Source organism: Silurus meridionalis, chromosome 29 (genome assembly GCF_014805685.1).
Source record: "Silurus meridionalis isolate SWU-2019-XX chromosome 29, ASM1480568v1, whole genome shotgun sequence".
Lineage (NCBI taxonomy): Eukaryota > Metazoa > Chordata > Actinopteri > Siluriformes > Siluridae > Silurus > Silurus meridionalis.
Genome location: NC_060912.1, coordinates 3,754,886 through 3,774,944, shown reverse-complemented (window position 1 = coordinate 3,774,944; position 20,059 = coordinate 3,754,886). Strand labels below are relative to the sequence as shown.

General features: G+C 39.9%; 1 protein-coding gene across 6 annotated transcripts in view; it reads right to left on the bottom strand.

The window, feature by feature from the left end:
• Positions 1–199: 199 nt before the first annotated feature.
• ubap2l (ubiquitin associated protein 2-like) overlaps positions 200–20,059 on the bottom strand; it is a 35,857-nt gene continuing 15,997 nt past the window's right edge. For 2 of the 6 annotated variants that reach the window (XM_046843848.1, XM_046843847.1), the window contains exons 8-29: positions 19,499–19,605; positions 17,568–17,627; positions 17,430–17,482; positions 17,268–17,353; positions 16,362–16,542; positions 16,037–16,238; positions 15,320–15,636; positions 13,986–14,161; positions 12,885–13,005; positions 12,614–12,653; positions 11,965–12,157; positions 11,822–11,888; positions 10,489–10,813; positions 10,324–10,412; positions 10,165–10,218; positions 9,666–9,747; positions 8,335–8,555; positions 8,125–8,230; positions 7,194–7,343; positions 3,430–3,497; positions 3,149–3,346; positions 200–1,423 (exon numbers count right to left, since the gene is read on the bottom strand). In XM_046843848.1, the coding sequence (XP_046699804.1) occupies positions 1,328–1,423; positions 3,149–3,346; positions 3,430–3,497; positions 7,194–7,343; positions 8,125–8,230; positions 8,335–8,555; positions 9,666–9,747; positions 10,165–10,218; positions 10,324–10,412; positions 10,489–10,813; positions 11,822–11,888; positions 11,965–12,157; positions 12,614–12,653; positions 12,885–13,005; positions 13,986–14,161; positions 15,320–15,636; positions 16,037–16,238; positions 16,362–16,542; positions 17,268–17,353; positions 17,430–17,482; positions 17,568–17,627; positions 19,499–19,605 (2,992 nt within the window). In that variant the 3' untranslated portion in view covers positions 200–1,327. The remainder of the gene's footprint in view (positions 1,424–3,148; positions 3,347–3,429; positions 3,498–7,193; positions 7,344–8,124; positions 8,231–8,334; positions 8,556–9,665; positions 9,748–10,164; positions 10,219–10,323; positions 10,413–10,488; positions 10,814–11,821; positions 11,889–11,964; positions 12,158–12,613; positions 12,654–12,884; positions 13,006–13,985; positions 14,162–15,319; positions 15,637–16,036; positions 16,239–16,361; positions 16,543–17,267; positions 17,354–17,429; positions 17,483–17,567; positions 17,628–19,498; positions 19,606–20,059) is intronic. The other 4 variants (XM_046843849.1, XM_046843850.1, XM_046843852.1 and 1 more) reach the window with 4 other exon arrangements.

Genomic DNA, 20,059 nt, shown 5'->3' with positions numbered 1-20,059 from the left:
AAAAGACATTCACATCCAAAATGATGAAAATGTCTTTTTCTTGTTTATTTACTTAATATTTATATTTATATATATTACAAAATAAAAAAAATATGAAACAAATGTTAGGTCTATGTGTAAAGGATTCAGGAGGAGGGGAAAAGCCATCAAACAAATGTGGACTACAGTACTTGTGTTTTTATATATATGTATATGTATGTACAGGACAAATTTATCCATTTATTTATTTTGTTTTTTTTCCTTAAAACACGGTACAAAAAGAAAGTCACTGACAAAAAAAGAAAAGGAAAAAAAAAAAAAAAAGAGGGAACTGATCATACAAATCCATTCATACTTTTCTAATCAACAGAAAAATCAATAAAACATAGGAACGGGGAGGGAAACATTGCCACATAGAATGTTTGAGGAGGAAATGGTACACACTTGCACGTACAAAGTGATGTAAGTATACGCCAACCTCTCGAAAAAGAGCAGGACAGACAGCGATACCTCAGAAATTTGCAGAGGTAGCGTAAACAACCCTTTCTACCTTCCTGGGGGGGGGAATAAAAGGGAAAGGGGGGGGGAGAAAAAGACTAAAAAAAACAAACAAAAAAAAAGTATGCCAATATAAAGAACATGGATATGCACATGAACAGCATCCTCTTCATTTGCCAAGCCTGTACAATAAATTGGGGATAACTGAAGGGGTTTAAACAAAAACAGTGTCCAATTACACCCTTATTACAGACACACATTTAAGCATGAGAGACAAAAAGGGTCCTAGAAAACTCACGTTCCCTCATCCTTCACATCTTTGTGCCCTCGTGTATAAACCTTTTAACATGTATTCCTTGAGTTAAATTAAGCAGGGTGTCTAATTAGGGGCAGGAGTTTCCCCACCAAACCCATAAACCCAACTTCTCTTCCTCTTCCACCAGTTACAAAAAACACTCCTTTTGAAAATAGCTCTGTTACATACAAGACAGAATGAAAGAAGAGACCATGGGGATTATTACTTAAACTCATTACACTCTATGCTTGACTGAGAGGTTCCCTTTCAACACTGCTTCCCAGGCCAGTCGTCAACCCCTCACACACACACACACACACACACACACACACACACACACACACACACACACACACACACACACACACACACACACACACACACACACACACACAGCTACCACTCTAGTAGAGTACCAACATGGGGATCGAGGAGAACTTTAGGGCAATTGGGCAGGGTGAAGTGAAAGAATGGTGCCACAGACGATCAGTGTGGAAGAGAAGGGGTCCACTAATTCAGCCTTTTTTTGTACACCAGATTGGAATCAAGGGCAAGTTAATTGCCTCCCCAGTTGTAGCTGTTGTAAGTAGACTTGTTGATCTGGGACTTCTGCTGAATGGAAGCATTCTGACTTCGTTGTCCGGATCCAGTCTGAGAAAAAACAAAAACAGAATATTTCAAAACAAAATATCAAGGAGGTTCAAAAATTGAACAACTGCCCTGGGCACTGAACATCAGAGGGAATTTCCTGCTCCAACATTCCACGTTCCAGTATCTGGCTGATACAAGGGCTACATTTAAATGTTGCATTATATCAAACATTTGCATGGTTCCTCATTTAGGATTTTATCATTTTTAGAAGTCAATAGAAAACAATACTCTCTAATGTATGCAAAGTCTGCATCGGTTTTATTTTGCAAGTTTTCTCGGTCAATGAGACTTATAACACAACCAAAACAATCCCATTTATAATACAACAGTTCAGTGCCGATTCAGAGTTCAGGTTGACCAATTAATCGGTTTTGACGACAGTCGATAGGCAAAAATTCATACAGGTCTGTTGTCATTACAAGAGCGGCCTCTAGAGGCAAATAACTGACACCACGTGCTGATTGTTTTTACACACATACACATACATACATACATACATATATAATTCTTCATTAATGTATTTATTTAGCACATTTTCATGATTCAGTACTCTTTTTTTAATAATGTTCAGAACTATGTTATAGTGTTTTTTTTAATCCACTATCCATTTTAAAAACGAGGATTAATCGTTTAACTATTTGGTTATCGGCATTTGTTCACTTTCATCAGGATGAAAGTCTGTGGACTATTAAGAGCATCTCACTTGGGCTTACATTTACAGCATTTGGCAGATGTCCCATTGCTGGGATTTGAACTCATGATCCTCCGATCAGAATTCCAACATCTCCATGATCTTCCCCTTTATAGATTTATCTGCTTTTCCATTAGATTTAAAGCATGGCTGTTTGTGATCATTCAGTTTCAACAGCATTAATGAGATCAGACACTGAGGCTACTGAGAAGGTCTGAAGATCAACTGCTCCACTCGAACCTTAACACACCATATCTTTATGAAGCTTGCTTTATACACAGGAGCAGTCATATGGAACATGTTTGGACCTTTAAGTTTCAGTGTAGAGAAACTAATGTTACCGCATTGAAAGACATTCTGTACAATTGCGTGCTTTACTGTGGGTGTGATTAGACAGGTGTCTGCAAAACCTTTCATACACTAGCCCTTAACAAGATCATTCCAGTCAGTGTTTCGCATTATCACAGTGTTAATGATGGAAAATTCTCCAAGCACAGCTTAAAAGAACATTAACACGTGAATTATTGTGGGTCACTCGCTCAGTAATAATACATTTTAAATTGTTGTGCACAGGGGGAGGTACCGCCAATGTTTTCTCAGCTTACAAATAAAACATTTATAACCCCTTTCCTCTTCTCTCCTCATATACAGTCTGGTAGAACAAATCAAAGCTCACTAGTTTGGCCATCTCTGGCTTATAAGCACTGATAAAAGGTTACAGATTGTTTTGGTTAGATGCAGTTAGCATCCAACCAGATCAATTTATTTACAATAAAAAATGTGTTAAAAGCAGGTATGGGTCCATATGTCCCATTCACCCATTAATACTCTTGTTTGACAGAGTACAAAGAACTGACTTAATATTACAATGAATATACATTTTTACAGGTTAATACATTTATTCCATATTCCTCCTTACTGCTCGAAATGTGATAATGATCAAGATCCTTAAACTGGTGCTCAACCCAATCTGCCCCTATTAAAACCTGAACATTCATGGAACTATAACGACTGGGATGGTGGTTGCTGCTGACCTGAGCGTCCTGCTGTAGGTGGTGGTGCAGCATCTGTGAGTGAGGCTGCTGATGAGGAGTGAGGATGTGCATGAAGGGCGCCGGGGCATAGGGCGCTGCAGCCGGGGGGTTGATGGGGCCGCCGCTTCCCAGCGCTGAGGGCACGCTGAACGAGGCTCCCGGTGCTGCTGCCGCGTGATAACCCTGCTTCTCAAAGGACTGCACGAGAAGAGCAACAAAACAATAAAGAGACCGTCTCATTAGACTCAGATCTGAGTAAAGCTTTCAGGAGCGACGCTCACCTGTGTCTTTGTGTAAACAGACCCTGAAATGTCAGGGACACCCGTGTTGCTGGACGTAACAGAGACTCCTGAAGGAAAGACACGCAAACATTATTCTTCATACAGGAACCTAAACCCACCAAAAAATAAATAAAATCCCTGACCTACAGGTCATCTTAAGATGAGCTGCTGTGAGCAGAGGAAAAAAAAAAGACCTCCTGTATGGGACCGTATATACTGTCTGTATACCTTCTCACATTTACAGCATTTGGCACCTTTATCCATAATGACTTAATTATCTCGATTATTTATACACTTGAGCAGATCGGGAAACAATGTTTGGGTCTTTTAGTTCAAGTGAAGAGAAACGTTTCAGCATAGAAAGCCATTCTATAGAACCGTGTGCTTTACCGTACGAGCGGCTGATCAGGTGTCTGCAAACGTTTCGTACATAACAGCTTAATTTCGATTCAGGGACCATCACGGGTCTGAACAAGCTCATTCAACAGTCAGAGTTAATTATGAAAAGATTCTCCAAACACATCTCAGAACATGAGCAATACACATGAAAGACAGCGAATCAACCATTCGATGACGTCTGTAACAGATCCATCAACTTATTGTATTGAAGGAACGTATTCGTGCATATTCAAAGCAGAACTGGGCTGTAAAATCAAACTAATCATACCAGGACAGCAAGGTCAGTTACGTGTGCTGGATTATAAAGAATAGAAACATCTTGCTACAATGACTTAAGGCTACAGATGTCAAACTGTCTTGCATTTACGCATCCATCAGTAAACAGATAATGTCAACAATGATGAAGCTACATTGCATGATTGAGGAAGATGGACTCTGTTCTAAATTCCTCTCACTTTATCAGGCCATGTCAGTTTCTCTCTCTCCCATAAGGGCTCTCATTAGGGATCAACTTTATTCTTACGATTATTGAGGCTAAAATTTATATATTACCAAACGATATCATTTAATTTGAATAGTGTATAATTTAAAATGATCCACTTAGACATTACATAGCATACATTATAAACAAAAACAAACCCACACTATAAAAAATTATACCGTTAGGACACTGATTATATACACAGTGAACAGATGTGTATATAAAGAAATATAACTATACAGATGTATATACGATGTACATATTCCATATTGTAAATGTATATATCCCACACACACGGTGCTTTACACATCTAACGCTAATGATTTCATATACATGTATATTCTTAGTGTACTTCAACAACAGCTTCTGCACAACACTCACTGCCATAGCCTTTGTATTTGCTGGACATATATTTATATATTTATCTTCACTTGACAGTTGGCGCAACTGGAGGGAAACATAAAATCTATCTATCTATCTATCTATCTATCTATCTATCTATCTATCTATCTATCTATATTTATCCTATTATTCTTCATTTCTACACTGCAGCACTTCACAGCATTTTAATTCTAATGAAGGGCTGAAAGGATTCCTCGAGTAACATGCTTCGTTTAGTCCCTTTAACCACACATTGAACATCGTGTTTCCCCATGGACCATTATTACTGCAGCACCTGTTGAACTCTGGAGCCCTGTGGACAAGTAAACACTATTAAAGCCCGTTTCCGCCACGTTAAACAAAAAGTTTGCCCAATTCCACACAACACAGAAGACGCTGCAGAATGAAAACTGGAGTAACGAGGAGAAAACAGCAGCCCAAAGAAAACAACAGTTCCCAATTGTATTTTTATTTAATTTCTATAGTTGTATTTTAATGTAATATCACATTTAAATGCATTAAATGGGTTTTAGTTGTGCAGATATTCTTATATGCAATTATTGCCATTAAAATGACGTTTTACTCTTCAATAAAGAAAAAAGTCCTTCTTATTCATTTACTGGATTAATGGAATTTTTGTTCTAATACCCGATTACTAAAATAATCGATAGCTGCAGCCCTAATCGAACGGAACAAAAAGGTTCCTCAGCGAATCCGGACACTAGGTATAATCGCTTGTACCTGCAAGTTAGATCAAAAAATATTACGTCAGAAGTGTTTTATACACCCCACAATTCCAATCTTCACACTTCCACGGACATCAACCAAGTACAGCAAAAAGATTAGAAACCTGGCGGTGTGTTAATCACACGTTAAACTCAATCCCTGCTTTCAGAACATGAGATTAGATACAGAGCCAATGAAATGCAGTTAGAATCTAAACAGAAGTGCATAAGTTGCCCATAAATAACAGTAGATAAATAGGGTTTGAGGGTCCATATATACAGGGATGAGGGTGATTAATATTGAGGTGCTTATTACTCATTACCTCATCTACACATGACTTAGAATTCAAGGTGTTGTGCATCAGAGCAGCTGCTCCAGCTATTGTAGAGCACAAAGACTCGAGTCAGACCCTCGTCTGCAAGCAAATTCAAACACTGTCACAAGCAAATATAATTAAATTACGTGGGGAGAAAAAGCTGAAGGCAAGACAAAGACTAAGGACGTGCTCTAAACATTCACTATACTGACGAAAGTATTGGGACACCTGGCATTTCCAGCCATATGTTGTTTTTTAGATGCGGTGGCAAGAAATGTTCCCTTCGTTTGAACAAGGACACCGAAACCTGTTCCAACATGACAATGTCCTCCAATCTCCTGCTGTAGATCTCTGAACCTTAACCCTGACTGCACCACAGGCCTCCATACCCACACATCTGTACCCGACTTTGCTTAGGGGTTAAATGAAATCTCAAATCTCCACATGCACGCTACAAAATTATGTGGAAACTTTTTCCAGAAAAAAGGAGGTTATTATAAAACCAAATGGGCACTGAATGTCAACAACAATGGCTAGCGGAGAAGCAGAAGAACTTGAAAAGCCTCCCGCATCATTCAAATCGCATGTATGGCAGTGTTTCTTTGCTCCTCCCCCTTTATTTTGCTGATCTGAAAAATGATCTAATTCGCGACTTAAAAACCGTAATGTGACCCGAACCCTTAGTTTTTGATCCGTCACACCACTAATATGTTGAGAATAAAACGAGCGTTAAATACACCTTGTTACGTGCAATCACTGACTAAAGGTAGCAGCTAAATTGCTTATTCAGACTAATACTAATGAAGGAACGCTACCCAAGTAAACCTTTACAAATGTATTTAATTCGCACAGGATCTCTGCAGTGGTGTCAATCAGGAAGAGGGCGAAGTCTGTAGGAGCCAAATCTGGTGGGTTCGGTGGGTGCGCACGTGGTCAGAACAACAGACGTGGCAACGCACGCTCCAGGTGTACACACAGGATGATGACGGCTTTTGACACACTGACTTAGGAAGGTCTGTGCTCCTTGTGACCGTGCGTGCAGCCTCGCGCTGTCATCTGTTGCTGTGTTACAAAACTACTCAACTTTTTGATACCACGTCGTATTTAAATGCAACAATGCATACGGAATTGTTTTTTCAAAAGGAAGAATCCTGGTTCTTCGCTGCAAATTCCAGGAAGACAAACATTCAGAAACAAGGGAAGGAAAAAAACAAAAACAAAAAGAGCGGACGACTTCCTGTCTATATTAGCAACATAGAAAATATACTTCCTAAAAGTGATTAAGCGGAGGATGATAACTGACTGGTGAGGGTTTTGTATACTGTAAGCAATAACTCTGGTAATGTCGGGGTGGCATGCCATGGCTTTGAGTTTGCCCTGTGAGGTTAGTGCTAGTGATCGGACAAACAAAAACAGAGCCAGAGAAAAGAAAGAGGGCGTTAGATGTGCATGTGCACTCACCCACTCCGGGCGCGGTGACCGAGCTGGCCGGTTTGTTTTGAGCAGAAGCAGCAGCAGCAGCGGCGGCGGCAGCGGCAGCCACAGCATTGCCATAGCCGCCCTTACAGAAATCCCCGCTCCCTGCTGAAGCCTGGCCCAAATCCTCATAGCCTGCAAACGGGCACACACAGCCATAGCCCCACAGCATTAGAAACACACACCAGGCAAGGCACGAAAAAGGAAGGCTTGGGAAGAGGAAGAGCGGGCAGGAAGAAAGGGAAGCAGCAAGCAGGGTTAGGAGCAAACAGGTTATATGTAGCAGTAGGTGTCAGGAAATGGAGGGAGAGAGTTTTAAAAAAAATAAAATAAATCAACATGCAAGGTGTTGAGACGTATTTACTAGTGAAAAAAAAGAATAGAGCAGGACAGTGGGCTTGAAGAAAAGCAATGTCTGGGTAAAATGTAGGCAAATTGGAGAGTGAAAGGCAGGAAGCATATGAATAAGCATGTGATGTCCCACCACCTGTCTCGCCAGCAGGCCCATCCCTGACCTCACCAACCCAACATCACTGCTAGCAAGGTGCACCAAACCCTTGCAAAAAAAAATAACTATGCACACCTGAAACGGTCAAGTCGAAAGTTGTATCAACCGATTTAGTCTGTTCATTTTCAAAACGCACCGCAATAACACGAGAAACCGCATTAACAAAAAAATTAAATAAAAAATTAACGCAAGACATTTCCTTATCAAGAACACACAAAATTCCAGCGAGTATGGAAGGAATGAAAACACGGACTCTGCAGCAACTGCACAACACCTGAAGCACACTGTGGCCAGTTTCTCCAATCACACGCTTGCTTAAAAACAAATAAAAAATAGCCACTTGAAGTGGATCTGCATGGATTGAGATCACGTGGGTGAGGACACAGAAGTGCATGCGAAAGGTCGTACCAGTGCTGTATCCATGAGATCCATATCCACTGGCCTGTTGGAAAGCGGTGGCTGAAGCGTTGACGCCAACGTTCACGCCGTGCTGTTTGGAGGAAGTAGCTGCTACCTGAAAAAACATGAAGTCGATAATAAAAACACGCGTTCATTATTAGGCGTGTATGTTACTAAAGAAATCTTCTGCAGGCTTTGCTGGGTCGGGTGTGAGCTCACCGGAAACATGGCAGGGCCATACTGGAACGTGTTGGGCAAACCGGGAACGCCAGTGTAATAGGGCAGACTGGTGTAGCTGTAGCCAGGGGGCAAAGCTGGGTTCAGGAAGGGCTGCTGCGTGGTGTGATGAGTTTGGGTCTGACTCTGCTGGGCTTGAGCCAGCGTGGTGGCTGGAGCAGGAGACGACGTGTCCCCACGAGCAAACTTAGTCAGATCACCAGCTACAGAGCGAAAGAAGACATCAAAAATGTTAATGAGGACATAAGCAGTACTATAAAGAACCAAGGAGGTTCTTTCATCTTGTTCATCTCAATATACGTGAATTTCCCTCAATGCCCATGAGAACTCTCGATTTCCACATCTCAAAAAGACATTTTGATGAAGACTGATCTTATGTGCTACAATTGTGACGTGTTTGAGACTTGCAATAGGGTAGAATTTTGACAAAAAAATTGGACACATTTTCCCAATCTTTCTACAATAACTAAACAATTTAGTCTCAAATTAACACACTTGTGCTCTTCTAGAGAGTTGGAGTATAAAATACTTTTATTAAAAATCTTATGCTCCTTTTAATCCTTCTGTATGACAGTTTAGTGACATGTTAAATTTAACCGATTACCAGAATAAATTCATACCATTTTGAGAAAAAAAAATGTAAATTGCGATAATAAGGTCGCAGCGCTACGAGATGAAAGAGGTAATATAAAATAAATAAATAAATAAAAATATTTGCGAGAACCGTGCATGTGGATGATTTGGTTAAATCCTACTAATAATTATGATTTAGCACTAAAGAAATACTTTGTTTCTTGGAGCATCAGTACAGAGTTATAATTAGTGAACGGACACTGCAGCTATTTATATAGGAAACTAATTTATTTTAAAATATATAAAAAAAAAAATGTGTCTGAAATGGTGACTGTAGTTGACTAAGGATATTGATGGTTCCATCTGCTGCTATTCGAAGAGGAGAAGTTTTTTAAGAGACTACGGGGATGATCAAAGAAATCGACCCTGTAAGGAGTTAAACCCCGACGTGCTTTACATCTGAGACATCCCCAGTACTTCAACCAGTGCGCAGTGTCCTATGGATTCATATGATTAGCTTGTATTTTTGTCTTTATTCTCACACTGCAAAGAATGTATTCTCGTAAAAAATATTTTTACTACAATAGATTTTTTACTACTGTAAGTTAACTTTTGGATCGTCTTGATTATTTAATAATTGTCTATTCAGTATGACTGAATTCAAATGTTGCAGTAGTCCCAAGTTATACATTTGGTGTCAAAGCATTGTGTGTGAATGTATATTGGTGAACGAGTCCCACCAGAATAAGGGTTGCTGGTTAAACCGCCATCTCTTCCTGTGAGTGCTGTTGTTGGGGTAGCAAATGGAATGCTGTAGTAATCCTACAAAGAAAAGAGAAGATGACGACGTAAGAAGCTTAGAAAGTTACATCTATTCCTCAAACCAACAATTATTTTGCTTTAGTTGCTTTGTAGCAGATGTTTTATCTGAGCAAAACCAAATCCAGAATATAAAACACAGGAAACACTGATTTATGCTGTTTAAAGCCTCCCAGGTTTAACTGTCAGGTCACTGCCAGCATGGTGATCTCCTGCAGATGCAGGCTTAAGCAGCGTCTGCTGTTTGGCTGTAAGAAGAACCTGAAGCTTCCACGTGGTTACATACTCTTCCCACTGTTGCAGCAATATCTCATGCTGGCCGTCCACATGCCCAGAAAGACTCATTGCCTTTAAATGACTTTAGTCACTCATTGTTAAAAAAAAACGAATGCTTACTGAAAAGCACACGGTTGCACTTACCAGTGGTATTCGTGTCTGGAGCATCTGCAGATCATCGTAGCCATACACCTGGGGCTTGACCAGACAGAGGAATATTTATGTTACACTTTTAAATACAGATAAAACAGATAATCATTTATAAAGAAAGAAAATTTGGTTTGTTTAGTACAAAGTCCTCACCGGGTATGCGTGGAGCAGGCCAGGAGCCATGATATAAGGATTGGGCAGGAGAGGAGGCACTCCTGGAGGCAGATTCGGGGGCGCTTTCCCTTTTATATTATAAGATGCAGGATTAGTATTTGAGACTGTTTATAGTGAGTTTACAAATTTCTGTCAAACCTTTACCTGAGGCAGCAGTGCTGCGAGATGAAGCTGATGATGGCACAGCTGAAGCCGAGGCCGCTGCTGATGAAGCAGCAGCCATTTGGGGGACCATAGAGGCAACTCCACCGGCACTGTTCAGCCCCATAGTCAGACTACTGACTGGCATTAGACTGGCTTGGACAGAGGCAGCACTGACTGTGGAAGATGAGGGAGGAACAGGAGCACTATGAGAGACAGGGGCTGAGGAGGAAGAAACTGTTAAGGGAGGGGGCATGGCGGAGGGGGCGACTGCAGAGACTGAGAAGGAAGACGAGTGCAGGCTTGAGTCTCCATCCATGTTCGGATGCTGTTGGGGAAAAGGACAAAAGTAAATACTCTGGGCCACTGTGAGCAGGAGAATAAATAAAAAAGCAACTAAACCACTTAAATTGGATAGAAGAGTCCAGATGTAACAACAAAAAAAATCCTTTCCATGTGTCTATATAAACTGGTACAGTGAGTTATTCGACAGTTTTTCCAGGGTGCATTATACAGCACGAGAGCGACCTCTAGAGGCGAATCACTGACACCACATGCTGTTTGTTGTGCCTTTTTTGAACGTATTTTTGATGCAAGTTTATTTGGAATGTAATTTTTTGCTTCACTTATTTTCCTCAATATATTCCTATTTATTTCATTTAGCACATTTTCACGATGTGCTAAAAACAGTACCATTTTTCATTTTTGTACTAAAAGGAATTCTAACCTGCTAACTGCTCAGTTAAATAAATTCAGACCAAAAAAATGACAAAGTTTACCAAGTTTGGGATCATTTCAAACAAAAACACTGTTTTTAAATTCATTTGAAATACATTTTTTATTTAAATAATTGTGCTTTGATGTAATTTAGCAATTAAACATTCTCCAGTGCAATTTCAGCAATAATGTTAATTTTCTAAAAAGGAAACAAATTACTTGTTAATTTTAAAAAGACCCGTTTTATTTTCCCTTGTATATTCAGAGTCACTTTTTAATAATAATAAAAAATAAATAAAAATTGAAAAAAATGGGGTTTCTTATCCGATTAATTGAGTAATCAATGAAATAATCTGACAACACCAGTACTGTGTGAACACAATTATACAGAATGATATTTTAAACTGTTTTACTCAATGTCTAAAAACGTGTTACTTTAGATTTCCCTATATAACCTTTATCAGGACATAAATGAATCTTTTTAACAGCATTTAAATAATAAAAATAAAACTGGTTCCTTTTTCAGGTTTCCACAAGAATAAAAAAAAACAAACAAAAAAAAAAAGCCGAATTCAAAACCTTTACATCAGAAGTTCAGAAATAAAAACGGCCACCTTACCAATAAGCTTGTGCTGGAGGTGCGCACTGTGGAGGAAGCCATGCTGTTCTGTGGTGTGGAAAGGGCACTGAGCGAGAAAGAGAAAAGTTTTTTTCATTCAGCTCTTGGCACATTCAATACAATACAAATGGTTTCACACTCACTTGTGTTGTGGAGGAGCAATCGTAATAGAGGAGGGGTCTTCGTGTCCCAGAGGGGCAAGCTGTGTCTGACTGGATGTTGTCAGGAGAGAGGCGGGGCCTTGGGGCGGGTCCGAAAGCGAGGCCATGTTGGACACAGTGGGAGGAACGTTCGAGTCAGATGCTGTCTTCACAGACACTGCAGAGCCGGCTGCAGCTGTACGACAAATCAGGCAAGGGTTTAAAAATACACAATCGGATGACATGCAGTCAGTTCTAGAATTATTGGCACCCTTGATTGCATCATCGTAATCCCTCAAGATCTCCTCTGGCATGCTTTAAAAAAAAATTACCAAATTTGATGTGGCCCAGATCAACTCCAAAAATGGTGAATCGATTACAAATTGTTGGGCACACTGGAACAAGTTTACACCTTTACTTTATGTACAGGTGATAGAAACATCTAATACCTAAAGAAGTCACAATATACCACCCTGCTGATGATTTTCTTTAGCAGAAAGTTTTAAAACAGTTTTATCTGATGTGAATTCATTAGTAGTGATGATGGATGTTCTGTCCATACTGGTATAAAATGATGGCAATAAATATATATAATTTTAAATCCATTGATAACTTTCGTATTAATGATATACAGAGCAGCAGAGGCGCTTACCTTCTAAAGACTGCGTTGTCGGTATTGAACTGAACCCATTCTGTACACATGAACAATCACAAGCAAGGATATTAATTATTTAAAATAAATACCGATATACATTATACTTTATAGACAGGTCACTCATCTTTATCCACTCACACACGTAATGGCATCTGGTGTAAAATCTCACATTATCTTAAAAGCATATAGCAAAATGTTTATCCAGTTCTAGATTAAATATGGTAATCTTGAAAGTGTATACTGAATAGAGAATTAAGCAGGTTCTCACCTTGGGCTGCAAGTCTTTCTGTGGAGACGAGGAAACGGAGGGCGGGTAGCGCCTGGTCTGGCTCGCTCTCTGCTCATACAGGTCCATCTGAATGGCACTGGGCAGAGCAGGAGCTTGTTCACTAATACAGAATTGGAATTGATTTGTTAGGCAGGACAAACTTTCAAACTATCTTTCCATTAACAAGCACATCATCCTGCAGGTCATCCTACAGTCCCACTAATCATCATCCTACTACCCTCTGATCCTCACGCTACTACCTACTGATCGTCATCCTACTGTCCGTCTACCCTCTGAGCCTCACGCTACTACCCTCTGAGCATCATCCTACTGTCCGTCTACCCTCTGAGCCTCACACTAATACCCTCTGAGCATCATCCCACTGTCCGTCTACCCTCTGATCATCCTCCTACTGTCCGTCTACCCTCTGATCCTCACGCTACTACCTACTGATCGTCATCCTACTGTCCGTCTACCCTCTGAGCCTCACGCTACTACCCTCTAAGCATCCTCCTACAGTCCGTCTACCCTCTGAACATCCTCCTACTGTCCGTCTACCCTCTGATCCTCACGCTACTACCCTCTGAGCATCCTCCTACAGTCCGTCTACCCTCTGAACATCCTCCTACTGTCTGTCTACCCTCTGATCCTCATGCTACTACCCTCTGAGAATCATCCTACTGTCCGTCTACCCTCTGAACATCCTCCTACTGTCCGTCTACCCTCTGATCCTCACGCTACCCTCTGAGAATCATCCTACTGTCCGTCTACCCTCTGAACATCCTCCTACTGTCCGTCTACCCTCTGATCCTCACGCTACTACCCTCTGAACATCATCCTACTGTCCGTCTACCCTCTGAGAATCATCCTACTGTCCGTCTACCCTCTGAACATCCTCCTACTGTCCGTCCACCCTCTGATCCTCACACTACCTTCTGATCATCCCACTACCTTCGGGGCCTATTCTGGCTCCGAATGGTTTTCCACAGCTACTGCACTTTATAGTCTTGCAGTAATGATCATTCATCTCACAGTATATGTGCGCACTTAATGAAAACAAAACTAATACGAGAGGTGTATATAGTGGAGAGACAATGAAACCTGTTGGCACTGGTGTAGAGGCTGTTCTGAGTCGCACTGCCTGGTGTTGTGGTGGCTACCGCTGTGTTGTCGTACTCCGGCAGCACCGGCTCGGAGCCAAACTGTAACGCTCCAAACTGCAGGTTGATTCCGGGTATGTCTGCTGAACCTGGCATCTCCACTGCTAATGCAGGGATCTGTCAAACAACGATGGAGAAAAAGGGAAAAAAAAAAAAAAAAAAGGTTACAGCCTTATTCCCAAATGGATTTAATTAATTCTTGTCCTCAAAAATCTACAAACAAGACCCCATAAAGACAATGTAAAAAATGTTTGAAATAGGGCTGTAATAATTGGTCAATTATCCCGACTAAACTCTGTAGTGCTCTGAATGGGTAACACTGAAGACGTTGCAGAATAAAAAAAAAATGAAGGAAAACAGCGAGGGGTGAAGAGAAGATTTAGTCCAAAGAAAACGGCAAAAAGTTTTATGCCGCCACCACCATGCTTCATGATGAGTGGTGCCTGGTTTCCTCCAGACATGATGCTTGGCATTCAGTCTAAAAAGACCAGGTGGGCCATCAGGTGCCTTTTACAGAGGAGTGGCTTCCGTCTGGCCACCTGACCATACAGTCCTGATTGAGTGCTGCAGTATAGTAATGTAATATAATATAACTATGGTATTGTACACTCGAGTCTCTATCAGTGAACTAATAACTTCAAAAGTGATTGATCTATAATGAATGGGCATTCGTCAACACCCAGATGAACAGGTTGCCTTTGGGATCTGCTTCTCAAAGTTTCTTCCTCCTGCCATCTCGGGGAGTTTTTCCATGCCACTGTTGCCACCGGCTCGCTCATTAGGAATAAAATCATAGGGATAACTTTCTGATGCCGGCCTGTTAGTCAGGCGGTGCGTTAGCATGGCAACAATTCAGCACAATCAATCTTTAACTTAGCTTTTAAAGGCTAAAATATATGAAAAATTGCTGCCTAAACAAAATGTGTCCAGCATGTCCGCTACTTCATATGAATTTATCATTTGTAGAACTGCAAGTTCACGCTAACGATTGTGAGGTTATACTGAACATCCGGCGACGCAGAAAAAACACCTACACAGAAAATCCATTAGTTGGCTTTTCAGCAACTTTTCCTCGATTAAGTGCCAATAAAGACAATAATATTGTTGTGAATTCAGAAATAAGAGTTTATAAAAGGCTGAAAGAGAACAACTGCTTAGAGTTGCTAAAAAAATAAAGACAGAAAGAAATGGAGGCTGGGGGGCATCTAATGGAGCATTTCCCACAGTCTAGTGCAAAAGAAGGTGGAATTCTCATCATACAATAGAAATACTTGCCTTGGTGCTGATCGAGGTTCTCTTTTTTTGATGCTTAAGTTTATGCTGCTGTAAGGGCAGAGGACTGGAGGCCTGAGGCTCTGATGGACCTGAAGGTATTTGCTGCTGGCTAACTGCAGAGCCTGAAGGTTTCAGAGCAGAGACTGTTTGGGCCAAAGAAGTGGAATGGGTGGGCATAGAAGAAGCAGTGGAGGGGGTGGGACCTTTCTCCTGCAGAAAAGCATCCATCATGGAGGACGCAGAGGAGGAGGTGGGCTGGTACGGCTGCCGCTTGGTAAAGGGACTGTGCCCTGCTGCATCTGTCTGAGTCTTCATGTCTACAAGGATGAGGAGGACAGAAAGGAGGAGGATTATGAACAAGACATTTTCAGTCTCACTGTAGTTTGGATTACTCCATGGAATATACCACTCGCATCGGTGTCATTAGTTTAATGGCAGAAACACACCACCAGAAGGAACCCATCCTCGTCTGGTGACCCCTCAATCGCCCTCTTTAACCCTAGTGCAAATCACATCGCTTTCAAAAGCTTCATAACACAAAAAAAGCTGTTTAAAAAAAAAAAAAACTCTAAAAAGCTCTAAAAAAAGAGCATCATGTCTCCTAAACCAACATTTCTGTAAAGACTATCAAATGGTGGCGTTTTTCCCGGCATTAAACTAACGACACTGAAGCGACTGGTCCATTCCACTAGAGGAATTAAAATCATGCTATCCTACCATACTGTGCAAGGGGAGCAGGACTGGACTCCCAGCTGGAGGGGCCTGTGCTGGATGGGCCGCCCTGCGAATGCTGCGCTGCCAGCTGAGCCAGAGCCTGTGCGGTCTTAAACTGCTCCAGGAATTGAGAGCCACTGGTGGAGTTTCCACTGGTGCCTTTAGAGTCTCCAACTTCACCAAAACCCTTACTGAGCATGCTCACCTACAGTTCAAAACACATGGTCATACTTTTACATGTTTTTTAAAAACAATGTCAATGTTTAATACCAGCACAGAATCTGGCTTTTATACATCACACTAAGCTTTATTGATCCCTGGATCTCACCATGCTGTGCTGATTATATGAGGTGCTGGAGGAAGGCTGAGGGATCGAGACCGATTGCTTGGAGTTGCTAAAGACCAGAGACTGGGAGAGAGATTGGGGCTGAGCGGCATCTAGTGGAGCAGACTCCTTCTCAGAAGAGGAGGAGGGTGGAGTTTTTCCCAGGAGCACTGCTAAATCAATCCTGTTGAACACACAAATGTTAAAATATAATAATCCGTTGCACTTCTCCAAATGTATTTCTGCTTATTCCCTTCATATTTTTGTGTCTAGAAACTCCTACAACTGCAGCCTATCAGGGTCCGGGTATGTCCCACTTAATAACAAATACACCAACAGGCTGTATTATACAACAAATACTCAATCACCTCTGCTGTAACCAGGAAACACAAGCACTTTATACCATTTATTAATTTATTAAATGTGGTGTTACACCTGAGGTGCAGCAAAGTGCATCTATACACCTTTTTTGTATTCATTTAGTAAATCAGATTCCAGTGTTTCCAATATACATTTTTTTTTTTTAAATAAAAGCCAGTGTACACAAACTGCAGCAGAACAGGGAGAAAAAGGATAATTTAGTTAAGTAAAAAAAAAAAGAAATTGTTTTATTTATTTTTTAAGTTGAATAATGCAAAAAAAGAATTTTACACAAATAAATATAGGACATTAATTACTTCCGATCAGCTTGTAATTAAACTTTTTTTTACTTTATCAGATGTGTCAGATATCTTAAAAAAAAAAAATAATATAAAACAAATGTACTATCAAATATAAAACCTAAATCTCTGGATGAAAAATATATACAAATTAATAAATTACCTGGTTTCTATATTTAGTCATGCTGTGTGTATGTGTGTGTGTGTGTGTATATATATATATATATATATATATATAAAATCATCTCACCTCTGTCCAGCTGTTATGGTAACATTTTCTTGAGGCACGGGCATGGACACCACGCTGGACGCAGTGAAGATCTTCGTTTCGGACAACTGAAACCGCAAACGTTGACTTATTTAACTTAAACAAATACAATATTTTGAGAAAATTTTTATGAGCATTTCTTACATCCTCAGTCCAGTCCTCCGTACCCCACTCTTCTGTAGGAGTTCTCCATGCTCCTGCGAGAGGGAAAGTAACAGAGGACTAATAAATTTGATTGTTACAAAGCGATTAAAAGCGCATAACAACGGCTGAAATACGGACCGGGAGCGGAGTCGAACTTGCGTGGGTAATTTGTTCCGTCTCCTCCAGAAAAATCGAGTCCTACAAAAATATAACAGAACGATCACAGACTCACACAGAGCACAAAATCCTCATGGACAGAACGTGCATGATGTATAGGAGGTGCGGTCATGTGAATCAAATCATGATTTATTGAAGTACGCCGTGAAGAGAAGTAGCAGGGAAAACCTGAAGCAACAGTGAATTATTGTGCGTCTCTTAGAGGAAAAAGAAAGTCAATTCTGCGATCGTGCAGGTTTAAACCGGCCATTATAATGAACTGGAGCTGTATACTCATTACACACCAGTCTCAGTGTGTACACAGTGGTCAAACTGGGGTTTTACTACTGCAGATTTTCCACAGATTCGTTGTTGTGTGACCTTTTAATAGCCTGCACTTTCGGAAAGCAGTTTTACAGCATGAACAAGTCTAGAGGAGAAGAAAGCTCTGCAGGATGCGATGCAGGAAAACAATGCAGTTCTTTTTAACGTGCAGAAAAAGAGTTAAAACCCGAGTTTCCGCACAAACCTATTAAGTGGCCGACCACAAGTTTGTTTATTCTCCGCCTAGTCTCACTTTTTTTTATTAATATTAATAAACTTGAAAACATACAAAACACCAGGGCTATAAACAAGAAACTAGAGTTAGCACAGTGTCACTGAGGACAGATTTTGAGTGCAGTGTAAAACACAGATTTTGTTTTGCAAAGTCTCTGCCACTTCCTGTCAGTCATCGACAAAGTTTTATGCTATGGATTCTTTAGCATTTTTATGTCCAGCTTTAAGAATTTCTCTTAAAAGGAGAAAAGCCTGACAATTCCGCATATTAAAGAAGTGAATGAATGAAGGATGGAAGGAATGAAGAGATTTGTTAAAGTATGCTGAAAAAATTAAACATTAAATCTAAAACCACCCACAAAAACCTGTATTACCCAAATGAAGTCCTACAAATTTCAACTTTTATTTTTTCATTTATTTAATAGAAATAAAATTAGCCCAAAATAATTTCTATTAAATAAGTGGAAAAATAAAAGAGTTTACATTTGTAGGACCTCATTTGGTTAATACAGGTTTGTGTGGGTGGTTTTAGATTTAATGTTTAATTCTAATATTAAATAATAGAAAATTAAATATACAAAAATAAAATCGAATCAATCAAATTAATGATTCTATTTTATTTTTTATATATTCAATTTCCTATTATTTTCTATTACTAAACCAAGCAGGCATTTTATTTTTAATCGTTTTTAAAACTTGTTGATGTTCCCAAATGTTAATAATAATAATAATAATAATAATAATAAACTGCGTTAATAAAATAATTTTGTTTTCCATTTTCTATGAAGTGAATGCAGAACCACAAATCGTGTACCGTTACACCTAGTCATAATCGTGTACCTAGTATTAACCAATATTAACCTCAAATTGAACGAAATGTCAAAACCTTATGAAAATAGTTCAATATCAAATAAAGGTATCCTTCTACTAACACATGGCGTCAAGCACGTCTCAGTGTGCCATGTTTACCCTTGGTCCTCCTCAGAGTACACACCAGACTTCACAAGCTGAACTATACCCCAGAATGTTTTTCCCTTCTGATTACCAACGCTCAGATAAATGACCTTGCTTTGACATTGACCCCTAGATCAATTGCGAAACATATGTTCATCTTCTGGTTACATGCGGTCAACACAAATCCAACACGCATTTAAAAGTGTAGGATTGAATGCCCTCAGGTTGAGGAATAAAACAATATGGAATAAAATGCACTTAGTGATCAGGGATATAAGGATCCTGACTGCAGATGACTGTGGATAAGTAACTGGATTTGTCTAAGTTTACGCAGACTTGATGTTTTAAAATAAAAGCAAAATAAAAGCAAAAAACAAACAAAACAAAAAAAAGAGACACACTGGCGCCATCTTCTGGTTCCAAGTTGCCAGTGTTGCTCCAGGTGCTTCCCATGGCATAGTTCTCCTCAGTCTGTGCTGGCTCAGCATAATCTGCCGGGTTAAACGTACTGCAACAGGACAGGAAGAGACAAAAGGGCTTCAAGTGAATATTAATGACTTTAAAGAAAATATAAAATAAATAAAACCGATCACAGAGATTATGTACAGGACGGTAAACAAGAAAGTTAAACATACAAAACACAGACTCTCAGTGCAGTCATTTAGCACTAACAAAACACAAGTCGTGATTTGAACTGATACTATAAATTTGTCAGACAACAGATTTGGATCTCCTAATTAAAGTAAAGGAAAACAGGTAATGCTGATTTATTTAGACATTCTATACAATTATGTCTTCAATTTTGTGGTAACAGTTTCGGGAAGAACCACACATGGCTGGAAAAGTCAGGTGTCAATACTTTTGGCATACAGTGTATGTATTAATAGTATTTACATCCTTTCCTTAATAATAATAATAGTAATAGTAATAATAACAATAAACTTTCGCAAATCAGGTGAAAG